The following is a 15,738-nucleotide window of genomic DNA, read 5'->3' on the forward strand; positions in this document are numbered from 1 at the left end:
AGCTGGTGACAGCATAATCCTTGATCTACATTCTGAAAGTTTAGAAAAGACTGGAGTGTGAAACTTACCATACCTTTGATGTTTACACATGCTCTTGGATCCCAAAATACTGCCCCATGTAATGAGTGACTATTTTCTGTTCCCTTCTTAATTCTGAAACAGCAACTGTTCACCACTAAAGCTAAAAGAAAAGAAACTGAGCAAAACATAATATGCTCCTAATTCACAATTATTATTTTAAAATTATTTTTATTGGATTTTACTGTGCACAAACTCTGTGAGATTTGTGGGGCCAAACAGGAATGTTATAGCAGAACAAGCAACATTCAGATCAGTGTGCTAGTTGCTCACCCAAGCCCACGTCTATAAGCAGAACTTGTAGTCAATGAAGTTTACTCAGAGTAGGCCCACTGAAATTAATGAACATGACTAAGTTAGGTCCATTGATTTAAATGGGCCTATTCTGCGTAAAACTTAGTTAAATACCACCCAGAAATATTTGCATTTTTCATCTGGACGTGCTCACTCAAGAAGTTTCAGCCACAGAGACAGGAGGGAGGAGCAAAGCCCTATAATAATCAGGGCCATTAATCCCAGGAACAGTGGGAGTCAGTGCTGCTTGTAACACTTGCATGCTCAAAATATAAGTAAATGAAAAAGTGAGTAAATATCTATTCACAAGTATCTCAGAATTTTCTTTGTGAATTGTTGCATCTGGAGGGCAGGAAACTACCGTACTTTTGGAAAGGAGGATGAACTACCCTCATTTACAGTAAGTTACAAAATACAGCAACAACTACATTTCACTGAAGTTTTCATAGCCCCAGGGGGCAAGAATGGTTAAACCTCCTAACTATTTTGTCTATTGAGTGTGAACTTGCAAGAAATCAATTTTGGGGAGATGATGTTTTTGTAATAAAAAATAAACTTTAAAATGAATTGATCTGTTTATGGAATGTTTGGTGCTGTGTTAGTAAACTAGAATAAAAAAAATAAAAACAGTGAAAGGATATTAATTTTATGAATACCAGTCAAAAAGTTACTAAATAGCAGAATGTTTCTTCAAGCCAGTTGTTATGTTAAACAAAAGTAGCAGACAGGATGTGCGTGTTTGCGGGGCATGGTAGAAAAATCCCAGTGTGGGTCAGAGTGTAATTTCAAACATATGGCAAATGCAATTTCAGAATTAGAATGTAAACTTTTATTGCATGAGTTGTGATATTGTATTAATAGCATGGGACTGTGGTATGTGTGATGGAGGGGGCCTGTCTTGGATGGTTGTACTGGGCCCTTAAATTTAGAGCATTAAATAGCAGTTTAACATATAAACAAACTGACACGCAAGTTCTGTTATAGTATAAGCTGATTATTCAGGAAGCATAACCTGAATAGTTTGAAACTTTTAAAATTAATTGGAAAATTGCCTAAAAACACCACTGAAGAAAAACATTGAATTAAAGTAATTCTTTAGAAGAGCTAGTGGCAAAGGTTCTGTGAGCGACTATATTTTGCTGTTCTTTTCTTCCATTGTTTTTGCATGTGGCAAAATCATTTTCACTTCAGCCAAGTGGATGTAAACTGTGTGTAATTGGAATTTTCCACTTATTCAGAGTGGTTATTGTATTTTTACAGCCGCTGTACACACTTCATGTACAGGTGTGAATGTCTATAGGAGACAGGGCAGTTGGAAATAGGCAGGGCATATTTCACAAAAGAGTAGACATTTTAAAATCTGAGAATAAACTGAAGTCTAAAATACATTTTGGCTTACTATGACACAAGACAATCATATAGGATTGGGTTGTGCAGCCTTGGTTCTTTGTTGCTCCGTCTCTTCCAGGCTCTTGTTTAGATCCTATCAACCTCCCATTTTTCATAGCCTTGCAACACAGCTGGCATTTAAGGAATCAAAAGCATTTGAATAATTCAGACCTTTCCTTTTCATCTCAAAGCCCAATATGGATTGCCAGGTTCAAAAGCAAAAATTAAGAAATGATTTCACCTACTTAAAAACATGGTAGGAGAAGGGGGGCAAATCTACAGCACACTTGAACTGGACATTTTCCGTTTTCTGAAACCCTTGGAATGATAGGTTTTCTATAGGGTGCTGTATGGGAGGAGCCCATGGTTCTCTAACTATATGGTTTTCAGAGGGCAAAGTGTGGGAGCACAAAGTTGGACATTGTATATGTGTATGCGTAATCTTGCACCATTTTTTATATATAGAAGATCCCAAGTTTTCCTAAATGATTTCCAGTGCAGGTAATTTACCTCTTGTTCCTTCAGAAACAGGGGAAAATATCCTAAGGCTGGCAAAACATACAAGAAAAAAGAGCAATTGCTTTGAAACTTTAGAACCAGGAATAGTCTGGGACAGGACACTGTTTTGCTACCTTGTTTTTGCTCCTTAACCTTGAAATTGTTACATTTTCATAAACCCTTTGTCTTTTAATTATCTATAGCCTTTTTGTGTGGATAGGGTGTTTAAACTAGTTTTTAAAAAGTAAAAGTGTCTTCTAGATTGTTTAGATTGTTGGTTTTTTACTGCTGGTTTTAATGTATGTTTGTGTTTGCGTATGCTTGCTTGTTTTGCTTAAAAGTCACTTTGAGTTGCCATGGCAAAAAAGCAACAAATAAAATAATACCATGAAATTACAGACACTTTTGAGACTTTCTAATCCTATCTCTAACAGATAATTCTCAGAAGTCTCACCAAACTAAAATTCCCAATATTTTTAATGGAAAGCCATAGCAGTACAATTAGTACAAACCAATATTTATAAGTCTGTAGTGTATATGTGGTCTTGATGAGAAGGAAGCATAGTTTAATGGAATGGGCCAAAAGTATAAAGAAAACTTGTAAAGCAAAATGGAAGTTGATGAAAGGGAACACTACATACCTGAGTTTGGAACTGTAAAAACATTTCTGAGTTCAAGAGGAGACGAAAAGCACAAGCAGATGTAAAAGTTATGAAAGAGGTGTAAATCCTTACTGTAGTAGTAGTAAGGCTAGTGAAATTAGAAGATGGAAAAGCGCACCTGCAGTAAATACAATAGTAAATCAGGCATAGTTTGGGATTACACATTGCAGTCTGACTACTCTCATTTTATTGTTGTGAAATTGTTCTTCCTAGTTTCCCACCCTCCATTCATTTTGTGTAACAGACACTAAATCACCACTTAGCCTGAATATGAAAAAAACTATAATTTAAAAGCAATCCCCTGCCAACTGAACAGCTTTTTTTGTTTAATGCCACCTAAATAGTCTTCACATAAATATTTTCCCGTAGTGTTTAGTTTTAACTACTGAATATAACTGACATTTTAAAGGTCCTTTATCTTGTTTCACTTTCAGATATATTATTCCTTGATATAAAATGGTGTCCCATATACACTTTACCCTCCTGTCTTCTATTTGCATAGATACCGGGGTTTAAATTGGTAATATTGTTTCAAAATTAAACTCCATTATTGTAGGTGTTATTTTCCTTTCTTCTCTACCAAGAAACTTGCGTAGAAAACATTGCCTGTTCAGGAAATTACAGACATATGTATGCACACAGAAAAAGTGCAAGCTTAAGGCACAATGTGAACAAATCAAAGATTAACCTTCTGTAAGGCCAACTTAATTTTTCGAATCTTTATGCTTTATGAAAAATCAATTAGCTTCAGAGGCTGAAGCAGGTAGGCAGCTGCTGAGCCTCAAGAGAGCCGCCTCATATGGGTCACACCGATCTGACTAGCTGCCACTGAGGAAAAACAGACACTGCTGTTGAGAGGGCCCCATGGGAGACTTAGTTCTACTTGGGTGATCCTCTCTCTGTGCTAAAACGGTACACCCTGCAGCAGCCCCTCCTTCCATCCCATCCCAAGCAAGTAACTGAGCGACAGTTCAAGAGAACAGCCACCTCCACTTGCTTGCCTGCCCTTTCCTGCTGCATTGGCACTGGGGATTGGGCCCAGCACTGCCACTCAGATCGGTAAATGAGCAGATGAGTGATGATGGGAAGGGGCAACCACCACTTCCGCAGTGTGGAAGCTCAGATGCTACACTCTCCACAGACTCACATTCCCTCTGGGTAATGCAGCGAGCCCTGCACAGAGATAATGACCACAGGTGGTAGCAATTGCCATGGCAAGCAGCAGATGCTGCCTCCTTCCATACTTTATCCCTCTGGGTGGCACAGTAGGTCTTCTGGGTCCAACTGCACCCACTGCACCACCCAGAAAGAATGAAAGCAGCAATAGCTGCTCCTTGCAGGTGCCTGCTTAGGTGAGCAAGCAGTGGAAGCTGCAACCAGCGGCTGCCTCCTGCTTCTTGCTACTCTCAATCGCCCTCTGAGTGGTGGTGATGGGCCTCCTAGGGGAGTGAGGCAGGGAAGCAAAGGAGGATGAGACCTGCCAATGCCATGTTGCTGAGGAAATTCCAGAAAAATGACATGTGCCGACCATGTGACAGTCAAATACACTTTGTGGCATGACTATTAGCTGGGAATTTTCTCAGTGCATCTGTAAGAAATGCATGGATGTGCAATCATCCAATGCGGCAATCTACTTGCAGGTTTCACAGTTAACCACTGTATATGGAAGGGATTTTTGTCTAAGGGTCCTTCCAGATTGAATCCTATGTGAAAATAGTGACAATCACATATTGGCAAAATCAGGTTGCGCAATGGAAGCTGACCTGGCGCTCTTGCTCAACAAACCTGCTTCTTCAGAAAAACACAAATCTTTTGCGATAAGGAAAGTGACAGGGAAATGCACTCTATTGACTTTTCGCAGCAACGGTTGCTTCAAAAGTTTACTGAGCATTTGTCTTGATTTGTTCACACTAAGTTTGTGAGGAGCTCATATGCTGCTTATTGAACACTCAATGGAGATGTCAAGCAATTGTTTCCCCTTTCCTTGGGGTAAATAACCATGGGGTGGGGAAGGGGAGCATATTTGCTGTGCAAGAACAGCACAGAAACTTTATTTGTGCAACCTGAATTTGTTGGTATTTGATTGAATTCCACCCTAAAATAAGAACAATCCGAGGAAAGGGGAAAATACACTGGAAATGGCTTGAGGCAAGGCCCTCAAGCTCCCAGGGAACAGATCGAAATGAGCAATCAGCAAAAAGGTCGTCTGGAAACATAACGGGGCGAAAAGTCTCCTCAACCACTTTGGCTGCAATGTGGGGTTTTAGGGTTCCTGTGAAGGGCTGAAACACACGCTGTCTTGAGGAGGCGAAACAACGCTGCTTGAGGCGCGAGGAAAAGGCCACCTTATTCCCACAGGCGAATAGAGGCGCGCAGGCGGCTACGCGAGCGAACCTCTCGCAAAGGACAGGAGGGCGACGCGAGTGGGCCAGGCGCCACGTGCGCGCGAGAGTGGCTGCGCGCGCCAAAAAAAAACCCCTGGCGGGTGCAGGCGCGAGGCGCGGAATGGCGCCAAAACGTCCTGAGGGGAGAAGGAAAACAACATGTCGCTGCGCCCCCCGAAGGCCGCGCAGGGGGGGACCGAGACGCTGTTGGCGGAACCGGGGGATTTCTCGGTCCGCGCGTCCCAGGAGGAAATGATGGAAGCCTCCCCTGTCCGTTATGGGAGACTTCTTACTACTATCCTAGGTCACGGGCGCCCCGTCGCCTCACTGCAGCGCCCCTTCCCCGTCAGCAAAATCCCCGCCATGGCCATAAGCCTCCGTCCTGGCGTAGGAGGGGGCCCCTCCTCCCTCCATTGGCTCCGCTGCACCAGGCATCGCCATAAATGCCTCTCCGCAGCCTCCCGCTGCCCCCTCAGCACAGACACCTTCCAGAAGGGCGAGCGGCCGCGAGGGGCACTTGCCGCCACCGCCGCCTGCGTCGAGTTCCTGCTGCACACGCTGCCCGGCCGGGGTCGGGTGTCTGGCGCTCTCCCCGCGGCTTCCCAGGGAGGCTCGGGTGGTGCTGGCTGACCCGCCGCCAGCTGCCTGAATGGTCCCCGCGGCTGCCATGAACCAGGCCCCGGACCCCAATGGCCCCGAGCAGCCTGAGAGCAGAGATGCCCGCGCCTCGGCTCCTCTCCAAGCCGGAGCCGGAGGCGGCGGCGGCCCCTCCAGGGGGATGCCGCCGCCGGCGCCGAACCTGCCCCAACTCATCCAGAAGTAAGAGCCGCGCCGGGACGTTGCTTGGGGCGAGGAGGGCGGAGGGCGGCGGGGGGGAGAGAGAGACGGCGGAGAGGGGGGTCTCCGAGCTTCCCCTTCGGCTCGGTGGCGCTTTCTCTCCTCCCTCTTCAGCGCAGGGCCAGCGAGGTTTGTTTGCATATAGGCTTCCCTCAGGGGTTGTTTAATAACTTCAGCGGTCTTTCCCCCTCCTTTCCCTGGAGTATCTCCTCGTGGGGCACATACAAAAAAAGGGATCCCCATTTTATTCTCCAGGGATTAAAAAAAAAAACCTTTCTGACCTTCCGCAGCAGCCGTGAGATTTTCTTTGATATATAAAAGCCTATGGATGTGGCTCAATTTTATTCCTGCGCTTTGGTCGCCCGCTGCATTTTCTTTTAGGGAGAAAGCCTCGCTCAACTTATGTTTACAAGCATGAGGGTATTTCTTCTACACTCTTCTTGTTCACATATTAATGTTGCAGCTTTCGCGTTTCTTGCCCACTTTTTAAAGGCTCCTCTTGCTAAGGCCTCGATGGGAATTAGATGTGCGGGAATGGAAATCCAGGACAAGTTGCTGCTGTATATAAAGAGCAGCAACCCCAGTGGGTGAAATGGGCTTGCTTTTTACAATCGTACTGGTCGTAAAAACACTGATAAGAAAGTTTGCATAATTACAGCAGACTGATCTATTTCAATTTCCGCATATATCCATCGTGGAGGAAAATTGGTATGTTAATCTGCCCATGGGCTCTATGTATTTTCTTCTTAATTAAATGAAACGCCTGAAGATTAGCTGAAATTGAAATAACACTGTGTAACAGATGCCATTGGCCTGAAGGAAAATGGTTATATGTATTGGATTCCACCCCATCCCCCCCAAAAATCTGGCTAGAACATTAGTATAAAATAAATCCTGGCTAAATTTTAAATAAATCGGAAAGTGGTTACAATAGCAGACGTTGCTATAAGAGTCATCGTTTGCCTTGATGACTAAAAAAGACATGGTGGAGGGATAATTTTGCATGTGGTAAAAAGTCAGCTTTTAATATCATTGCCTAGAGGTCCCAGAGAAAGTAGTTCTTTCTGTTGATTCATCAAATTTGCTTTATGAAGAAGAAAGGCTGTGGTGGTTTGTGGAGTAATCCTAACTTTCTTAATATTTGCGCACTTGTAAAGCTGCCTCCCATTGAGAAAGATGATCTAGGCCTTCAAAATATGGTATGGTGCTGTAGACCTTACTTATACATTATTTTGGGGGGTTCCACAACCACAAAATTTGATGGAAGCATATTTCAGTATTATTTTCTGATTGTTCTTCTATCCATGCAATCCTTTGCATAATTTCTCAGAACTAACTATTTTCTCACTGAACCACTGATTTCAGTGGGGCTTATTTCTTCATGTTTTTGATTGCAGCCTAAGCACGACAACTTTATTAGAAATTATAGTGGTCTAAAACAATATATTTTTCAGAAACATTTTTGTTGGTTAATGCTGAAATACACAACCTGCTATCATTATGTGTCTTAAAAAATGAAGCTAAAGAAGATAGTTCTAGTCATTCTTTATCATGGCAGCATGGCGTAAAATTGCAAATGTCAAACTTCCATCTATGGTAGTGGAACATGATCGCGGTATTTGTAACTGCGTTGCATAATTTAATCTCTTCTTGCATGTTGACATAATTAATATGCTTCAATATTAACTGTAGTAAACAGAAAATGAATAGATACATGTTGCTATTGGGTTCATTTTCTGAAATAGTTGGAAAATAATATAGAAAGTGATTGGCATAAGAATTTTGAAAAGTGTTTTGCGAACTGAACATGCTATTAAATTAAGTTAAATTAAAACAGCTATTAGAGGAACAACTCAAAGAGTAGGCCTTCAAATTATTTTGACTTAATTATTTTCTATTACTTTTACACATGTAGAAAAGTTCCGAAAATGGCTTTGCTTGTAGGTACTTAATTGTCATCACATACATTTTGTTTTGCTCTATTTATTTTCATATTGCTGAAGCAGAAGTGAACTGTGTTTTACAAGATTCACCAATATTCTAATATTCCTACTCATAAAATGGTTAGAAATTGATATTATTGTAAAAATATGTAAAATGGTAGGTAAAATGTTTATTATTTTATAGTAAAACAAATGAAATAGCAGTCTTAACTCTTTATAGGAAAGAACTTGATTACACTCTGAGCAATTCAGTCCAGTATACTGGTAAGGAAGTATTCTGCGCTTTCTGGACAGAAATATTTTTCACAGGTGTAATTAAAAGCATTATACATTGAAAGTTATATATTCATTTATACACAACCATTGACTAAATCTCATAATTATAAGGTTTTAGCTAATAGCTTTACATTTACATTTATAGAAAGGGTACAATTTCAGATGGAATATAGTAATTTTTGCTGTGGGGTGTGGTTTTTAATCTGGAAAAATACGGTTTTGTGTAGTGGGGAAATTGCAAGGAAGAGAAGGACTAAGAATGCAGCATCCTGTATCCTAAATTAATATGGAAGTTTAAATCTTTTAACAAATCAAATTATTACATATTAAAAGTAATTTAAAACATGATGAGAAATAATGAGTTCTGTGTTCATGGGAGACTCTTCAAATCTCCACTCAGATATCGAATTTGTGTAGCTCTCTGGGTGGCCTTGGGCAAGGCAGCATCTTCTGCGGACTTCGTGTTAATTCTTTATTACCCATGTCCTGCAGTTGTAGATTTGTATTCCGGTGTTTCAAATATAATATCAGTTTTGGTTAGGCACCTGCGATATACTGATTACATTATTTCACCTGTTCTTTGTTTGAGTGGTAATGCATAAATGCCACCTGATTTAGGATTTTTAAACTGGGACATCTGACTTCCTAGGGGGTGGAGGATTAGTGAAGAGCCGAGGTCTCAGATGGGGAAAGCAGCCGCTCCTTAAGAATGTGGAATCTGGATGAAATTACCAGTATATGGGCATGTTTAGGCAATGGTATTACAGACATGAAAAGGATTTGGCTGTATTCTGGCTGGGTGAGCGGAGTTCTGAAGAGAGGGCAGAAGGTTGTGGCAGCGCAATGTTTGAGAGCTTGCAATCGAAACCAATGGATCTTGGATATCTATGGGGCATTTACCGTGGTGGTACATGATTGGGGAAAAAATATTGAAATAACGCTGATGGGAAACAAACAGCATCAGAAGGGACTGGATGAAACAAATTTTAGAGGCAGCAATCCACTTCAAGTTTAATCAGACTTAAATTGAAATCCTCTATGTGCCTACCCAGAAGTAAGCCATATTGAGCACAGTGGGAATTGCACCCAAGTAAATGTGTATAGGATTCCAGACTTAAAAGTATGATTGAGGAATGTGCGTGCACATCCTTGATGACATCCACAGTAGAGGTTAGTTCTGGGAGAATTCTGTTCTCAGACCAGTGGGAGTAAGAAAGGAAGACTGCAGCAAGAGATTGGATTGTCCCTTATAATCCTGCCATCAACATGATTTAAGCATATCTGGCTTTTTCCCAATTTCTAGCCACTATAAGTTGAAAAAAAATGACAAAGCTGTGTGAATAAATCCTTCAAGGGAATGTCAGGATTTAGTCTGGGCCTTTTCATGGATTGCAGATTTTAAGATGAGTTCTATACTCCCTGCCCCTTGTACACAGTGTGACGTACTTCTGAGAAGACCTGTATAGAGTTGTACTGTAATATATGAACAAGTTCTATACTCCCATTTCTTCCAAATGAGCATGCGTAGGACCACATGCTATTAGTGTTTTTGTTTTACATATGTTGATACAGTATTAAGATTTCCTATCAACAATTCCCTAAAAACAAACATTTTGGGGAAAAGTAAGTACTGCAAGAGTTGTGGGGAAAGCTCACTTAATGAAATACCAAGAATAGATGTGGCCTTTCGTACCTTATGTACTCTTGAAATAATCTAATTTAGTTGCTCTTTTTGACATAGTATTTAAGACAAAGTAGTGTAAGATTTGCTTATTGAGTTTCAGTTTAGTTATTTAAAACTGATTTATTTTGTTTTCTGTTGACTGGTGCGAGGCATCAAGATGTAGGATTAGTCTTTGTAACAAAAAAAGCTTTTGATGTAGTTTGCTTATAATTATATTTCTAGTGGTTTGACTTTCCAAATGAGTTTCGTATTATCATTCCTTTGTGGGTGTTTTATATGTATTTGAAAGTTTCATATAAATAACAAATAAGTTTCTCCGTTTTGGGATTTTGATTTCCACTGCCTCAGCCCACCCCTCAGTCCACATGAAGGACACGTCAGATAAACTACCCCCCCCCCATCTTGCCACTTTTGTAAAAATAAACAGGAAGTAAATTGATGTTCATGCATATTAAGAAACAGCAAAAAGAACTAATCAGAAGCTTACTAAGCTACATTTTTCTTTATGGTAAGTTCCACATCGAATTACTTTTACCGCATGTTGTGTCTAAATATGTTAGTTTTGTCTTAAACATATCACATAAGACATTGTATACCTAATGAACTACTTCTTTGACAGTGATTAATAAGATAGTCAACCAGAACTAAGAGTTCTTAAAACCCGGTGGTAGGCATGGTAATCCAAACTGAAAGATGTTGGCGTTTAAGAGAAATAGAAGATTCAGGGGGAAATGAAGGTCCACCATAATTTTATGGTTCTTTCATAATTTATTTCACCTGTTGCTGTTTGGTGTACATGAGGAAATGGACTGTGTATATATCAGCTGTTGTCTGATGCACAGTATGGAATATAGAAACAGACTAGTTGCTGTTTAATATCTCATAAGTATACAAACTTTTTTCAGTTTCCCTGTGGGATATGAGATGTAACATTTGGAAAGACTTTCATTGTGAGATTTATGCAGCATGGGAAAAAGCTTTTGAAGCCTTTTAGAGAAAGTTCTGAGGTAGAAGAAATGTAATATTAAGTTGAAATGCTTTCCTTTCAAAGATTGCGGAAACCCCTTATGAATAGAGATTTCCCTTCTTATCTGTGTTTCATTGTTAGTTCTAGTCATTAGCCAATTTGGAATGGTCCTGTAGAACATGGTGCTTTTGTAGACTGTAAAGGGGAAAGGATCATTGATTTCCACAGAACATGGATTGGAATTGCAACAATGCCTGTAAATTCCATGATGTGTTTTTTCTCAATAGAATAATGAGAATTTATCTAAATTAAGCAAACACATGACAGTGAATTCCTGTTAACTGCAACAAAATTACCCAGAGTTTTTAGAAACTGAGAATTTAATATTGCTGTTCCCATGAGTGGAGACACTAGGAAATGTTTATTTTATTAAATCAGTCTACTCTCTAAAAAAATTGAGTTCATTCAAATGCTGAAACTGCCTATGAAATTAGCACATTATGATCAATTTTCTAAATACTTCTTATGAAGTGTCTCTCTAAAGAGGAACAAATCACAGAAAAATATTTCAGTTAATATATTTTTTCTTTAAATTCATAAAAATTATACATTAGGAATTTTAAGGGAGCAAATGCTCCACAATTGTACATTATAGAGACTAATTTTGGAATTCTTCACAGTCATCATTTTAAATTGTAGTTTTTAAAAATTGTGACAGCATTTTATTCTAACTGTTTGCAGCTAAACATTGTGATTACAGTTATGATTTTTTTTCTTTTATTACTTTTATTATTCCCTTTATGGGCTTTGTGGCAAGTTCTAATGTATAAAGATATGATCAATCTGTTGTCCTGTGCCCCTTTAAGTTTATTAACTGTCAATTACAAGCTGTTGTTTTAAATCCTTAATAAGATCTAGCAAAGCTCCACTTGCATTGTAGAAATGTTAATGCCTTCATTGTTTTGGCAACTCATTCATAATTACTGTCATGGCTATTTCATGTCTCTTGATGGGATGCAATGGACAACGGTTGTGCTTACATGATGACAGGGTGCATATGTGTTCTAGGGAGCCTCAGGCTCACATGCTGTTCTGCCTTCCATGCAACCAAGAGGAGGAGCTTGCATATCTAATTATTGGAGTGGTTTGGCAGTAGCTGTTGTGTCTGGAGTTCTAAGGTGAAGCAGCTGAAAACATCTGAAACAGATCTGGGATAGGAAGTTTTCCTAACAGTCTCTTTCTAATATATGTTCTGAGACAAGGCTGTTTGCATGAGGTACTTTTTTTTAATATGAGTGCTCTTTTTCCATAGTTCCTCTTTGTGTGTTCTAAGTGTACATGATGTGTGGTCAGTGTCTGCGAGATATAGCTGTGTGCCCCTGAAATGCGGTCTCCTTGTCTAGGGTTCATACACTGCTCTTTATGATGGGCTGAATTCTGTACTCTGTTGTGATGATGTGGGCAAGGCAGGATGAGGGGAGGATTTTTAAAATATTTTTTTTGGCTCTCTGTTGTTTCAGCAGGTAAGTTTTTGCTTACGTTAGATTTATGGTCAGTGTAGCATTATACTAACATTGTAGGTGGGATGAGGATCTGAGTGGCATATCTCCACTCTTTAGCCTGTCACATCCTTTTCTCTAGCCAGTTTTGGGCTTTCTATTAGTGGATTCACACCAGGTAATGTGGATTTGCATGGTGTATCTAAGGAGCTGTGCTATCGGATCTACACTAGCTGCACCGTATATGAAAATATGCCATATTCTAGAGTTCTGCTGCTGATATATCTTATTATAGGATTATAATCTTGGATTTATTATTATTTCATTTTGGCTGTTTGGAGATGGAAAGCATTGTTTACCTACAGGATAACTAGTTTTTTTCCTCCCATCAGGTATTCATTAAATTTGAAAAGATTTTGCAGAGAGATTTAACATAAGAATTCTCATGAAGTTGCAAAGCCTGTACTCCCCAAGGTTTCCAGGGGGAACCACAGGTAGTGAAACTTCTGTTTCTCAAGGTATTTTAATTTATTCACAATTGTAATTCAATCTGAACAGTTTTTTCTTGGCTAAGTGATTTTATATGTCCATCCTACATTCTAATTATGACCGAGCCCTTTGAGCACTGTTGCTTATGAAACCAAAATGAACAACAGGGAGATATTAGTAGACTTGGAAAAACACAAAGGTTTGCAGAAGTATACAAATAAGGAAAAAAGAACTCTGAGAGGGTAACTTGACAAAACAGTCCAATGAAGACCAAGTATGCTCAGTGCCATTGGAATTGTTTTGAGGGAAACAGTCATATGGTAGATGGAGAACAGTGGAGTGGCCGGGAAAAGAGGATGGAGGAAGAGCCACATAGAATCATAGAATCATATAATTGTAGAAAGGTTGGACAAAACTGGATAGCTTATTTCCAAGTTCACACTGATAAGCTACACAGTGGTACCTCTGGTTACGTACTTAATTCGTTCCGGAGATCCGTTCTTAACCTGAAACTGTTCTTAACCTGAAGCACCACTTTAGCTAATGGGGCCTGCCGCGCTGCCGTCACACGATTTCTGTTCTCAGCCTGAAGCAAAGTTCTTAACCCGAGGTATTATTTCTGGGTTAGCGGAGTCTGTAACTTGAAGCGTATGTAACCCAAGGTACCACTGTATTTAAATGTATGTAAGGAACACAAGAGGGACGCGGGTGGCGCTGTGGGTTAAACCACAGAGCCTAGGACTTGCCGATCAGAAGGTCGGTGGTTCAAATCCCCTCGACGGAGTGAGCTCCCGTTGCTCGGTCCCTGCTCCTGCCAACCTAGCAGTTCGAAAGCACGTCAAAGTGCAAGTAGATCAATAGGTACCGCTCCGGCGGGAAGGTAAACGGCATTTCCGTGTGCTGCTCTGGTTTGCCAGAAGTGGCTTAGTCATGATGGCCACATGATCCGGAAGCTGTACGTCGGCTCCCTCGGCCAATAAAGCGAGATGAGCGCCGCAACCCCAGAGTCGGTCACGACTGGACCTAATGGTCAGGGGTCCCTTTACCTTTACTAAGGAACACAAGTGAGAGCTGCCTGTAGAAATCAAGAGCTACCCATTGAGAAATCCAATATTTTAATGCAGGTTGGATTTAGGCACCAGTGTGCCCACCCCGGCCTAACCCCCTCTCCACAAATGAACCAACCTAATCCTTATTAGGCTCAGGCATGCTCAGGAAGCATTGAATGCTAGGTGATGGGGGGGGGTAAACTGCAGGGGAGGGTGACTGCAATGGAATAGCTGGAACTCTGAACAAAAGCACACCATGTTGAACATTTTGTGTGTGTGTACACACACACACACACACACACACACACACTTCAGTTCTGTAAGTGCCGCTGCCTATGCAACTAAGACTGCATCACTCACTCTCAAGAGAAGAGGTATCAGCATACTCAGTGTAAGTTGCAGCTTTTAATACAGTGGATTATTAAACAGCTTGGGAGTTGCTTTTCTGTGATTCTGTTCATACCTGTATGTGACTGTTCTGTGTATGTTTGTCAGTGTCAAGTAAAACTGCTTTGAGGTTTTTTCTTACAATTCAGTGGTATATAAATTTTATGAAATAAATGACTGAAGTAGCCACAATTATTTCAGAGGCATTTACTCTCATATGACATTTTAAAGAGTTTAGGATTTTCCCTGCTTTTGGGGACTTTGTGTATATATCATGGACAAAACTTTTTCCACACTATCCCTTATTAGATATATTTTCTGTAACTCACTGCTTTCTCTCACCTGGCCAAAAATAAATAAAAATAATACGGTGGATGGTATTCATTCATTATGATTACAATGCCAAAGGGTGTTTAAAGATAAAAAATAAGTAATTAATATTCATCAGAGTGTAAAAAAGTAAAGGAGATTGCTTTATAATCTCCATGTGTACTTGATAACAAATTTAGCATTTTATCATTTAATTTTTTAATAAAAGGTCATGCCCAAATGCATCCCCTGTAAAGAAAATTATGTGCTGACAACTTAAACCATCTATGAACTCTTTCTGTTATTCAAAAAAGATTGGTTGTCTTTTTATAGCTATTTCATGCTAATGGTTATAATGTTTCATGCAAGTTCAGAAACAGTATACTTTTGGTCAAATAAAATGAGGCCTGTTGATAAAATAATCCACATGTCAAAAGAGTGCTGGAGATTTGGGTTTCATTTCTTTTATACAAGAATAAAAAATTGTATTGGTTAACAAGTATAATTCTCTACTCTTATCTCTATTTATCTTCTTTAAATGCTTCCTATTAGCACTTCTTAACATTCATGAGTATCCATATTCGCCAAGCCACCTATTTGTACTCTACTCTTTCGCCACCTGGGCACTTGGCACATTCTTTGCCGGTCACCACCCTCCTCCCACTTATGCATCATGCTCTTCCTTCACTTTACAGCTTTATTCAAGGTCACTACACATACAGGAGCTTTCCTTCCTATCTTCTGTGAGAAGTCTGACCCTGATTGTGAGTTGTGAAGGCATGTAAATGAGCTATCCAGAAATAATTTGTAGTTTTATCCTCTTAATTATTGGACTTCTTTTTTTAAAAAAAGAAAGATTTTTTTTCCTATGTGAAGAGAATTCTTAAATATTTTTTAAAAACAAAGTAAAATTAGCTCTACATTCTAGGCAGCTCATCTCTTTGTGATTGGCTGGAGTGCAACCGAGTATACTGAACTCCCAGCACTGTGATA

General features: G+C 40.0%; 2 protein-coding genes across 14 annotated transcripts in view; one reads left to right on the plus strand and one right to left on the minus strand.

Moving 5' to 3' along the window:
- The window catches only part of LOC310763837 (uncharacterized protein), a 33,785-nt gene extending 27,138 nt beyond the window's left edge, over nt 1-6,647 (minus strand). For 2 of the 7 annotated variants that reach the window (XR_014548831.1, XM_083616668.1), the window contains exons 1-2: nt 2,901-5,132; nt 74-181 (exon numbers count right to left, since the gene is read on the minus strand). Coding sequence is in view for 1 of the 7 variants with exons in the window: in XM_083616668.1 (XP_083472794.1) it covers nt 74-90 (17 nt within the window). In the remaining 6 variants the exon portion in view is untranslated. Of the gene's footprint in view, nt 1-68; nt 182-2,900; nt 5,133-5,266; nt 5,388-5,790; nt 5,840-6,423 lie in introns of those variants that run through there. The other 5 variants (XR_014548826.1, XR_014548827.1, XR_014548828.1 and 2 more) reach the window with 5 other exon arrangements.
- Nucleotides 269-15,738, plus strand: part of RBM20 (RNA binding motif protein 20) — a gene marked incomplete at its 5' end in the record, with an annotated part of 111,355 nt that continues 95,885 nt past the window's right edge. For 2 of the 7 annotated variants that reach the window (XM_083616543.1, XM_083616545.1), the window contains one exon: nt 5,955-6,124. In XM_083616543.1, coding sequence (XP_083472669.1) covers nt 5,955-6,124 — 170 coding nt within the window. Of the gene's footprint in view, nt 773-5,899; nt 6,125-12,175; nt 12,289-15,738 lie in introns of those variants that run through there. The other 5 variants (XM_083616550.1, XM_083616548.1, XM_083616539.1 and 2 more) reach the window with 5 other exon arrangements.

This window comes from Podarcis filfolensis (assembly GCF_964270895.1).
Source record: "Podarcis filfolensis genome assembly, chromosome: 5".
Lineage (NCBI taxonomy): Eukaryota > Metazoa > Chordata > Lepidosauria > Squamata > Lacertidae > Podarcis > Podarcis filfolensis.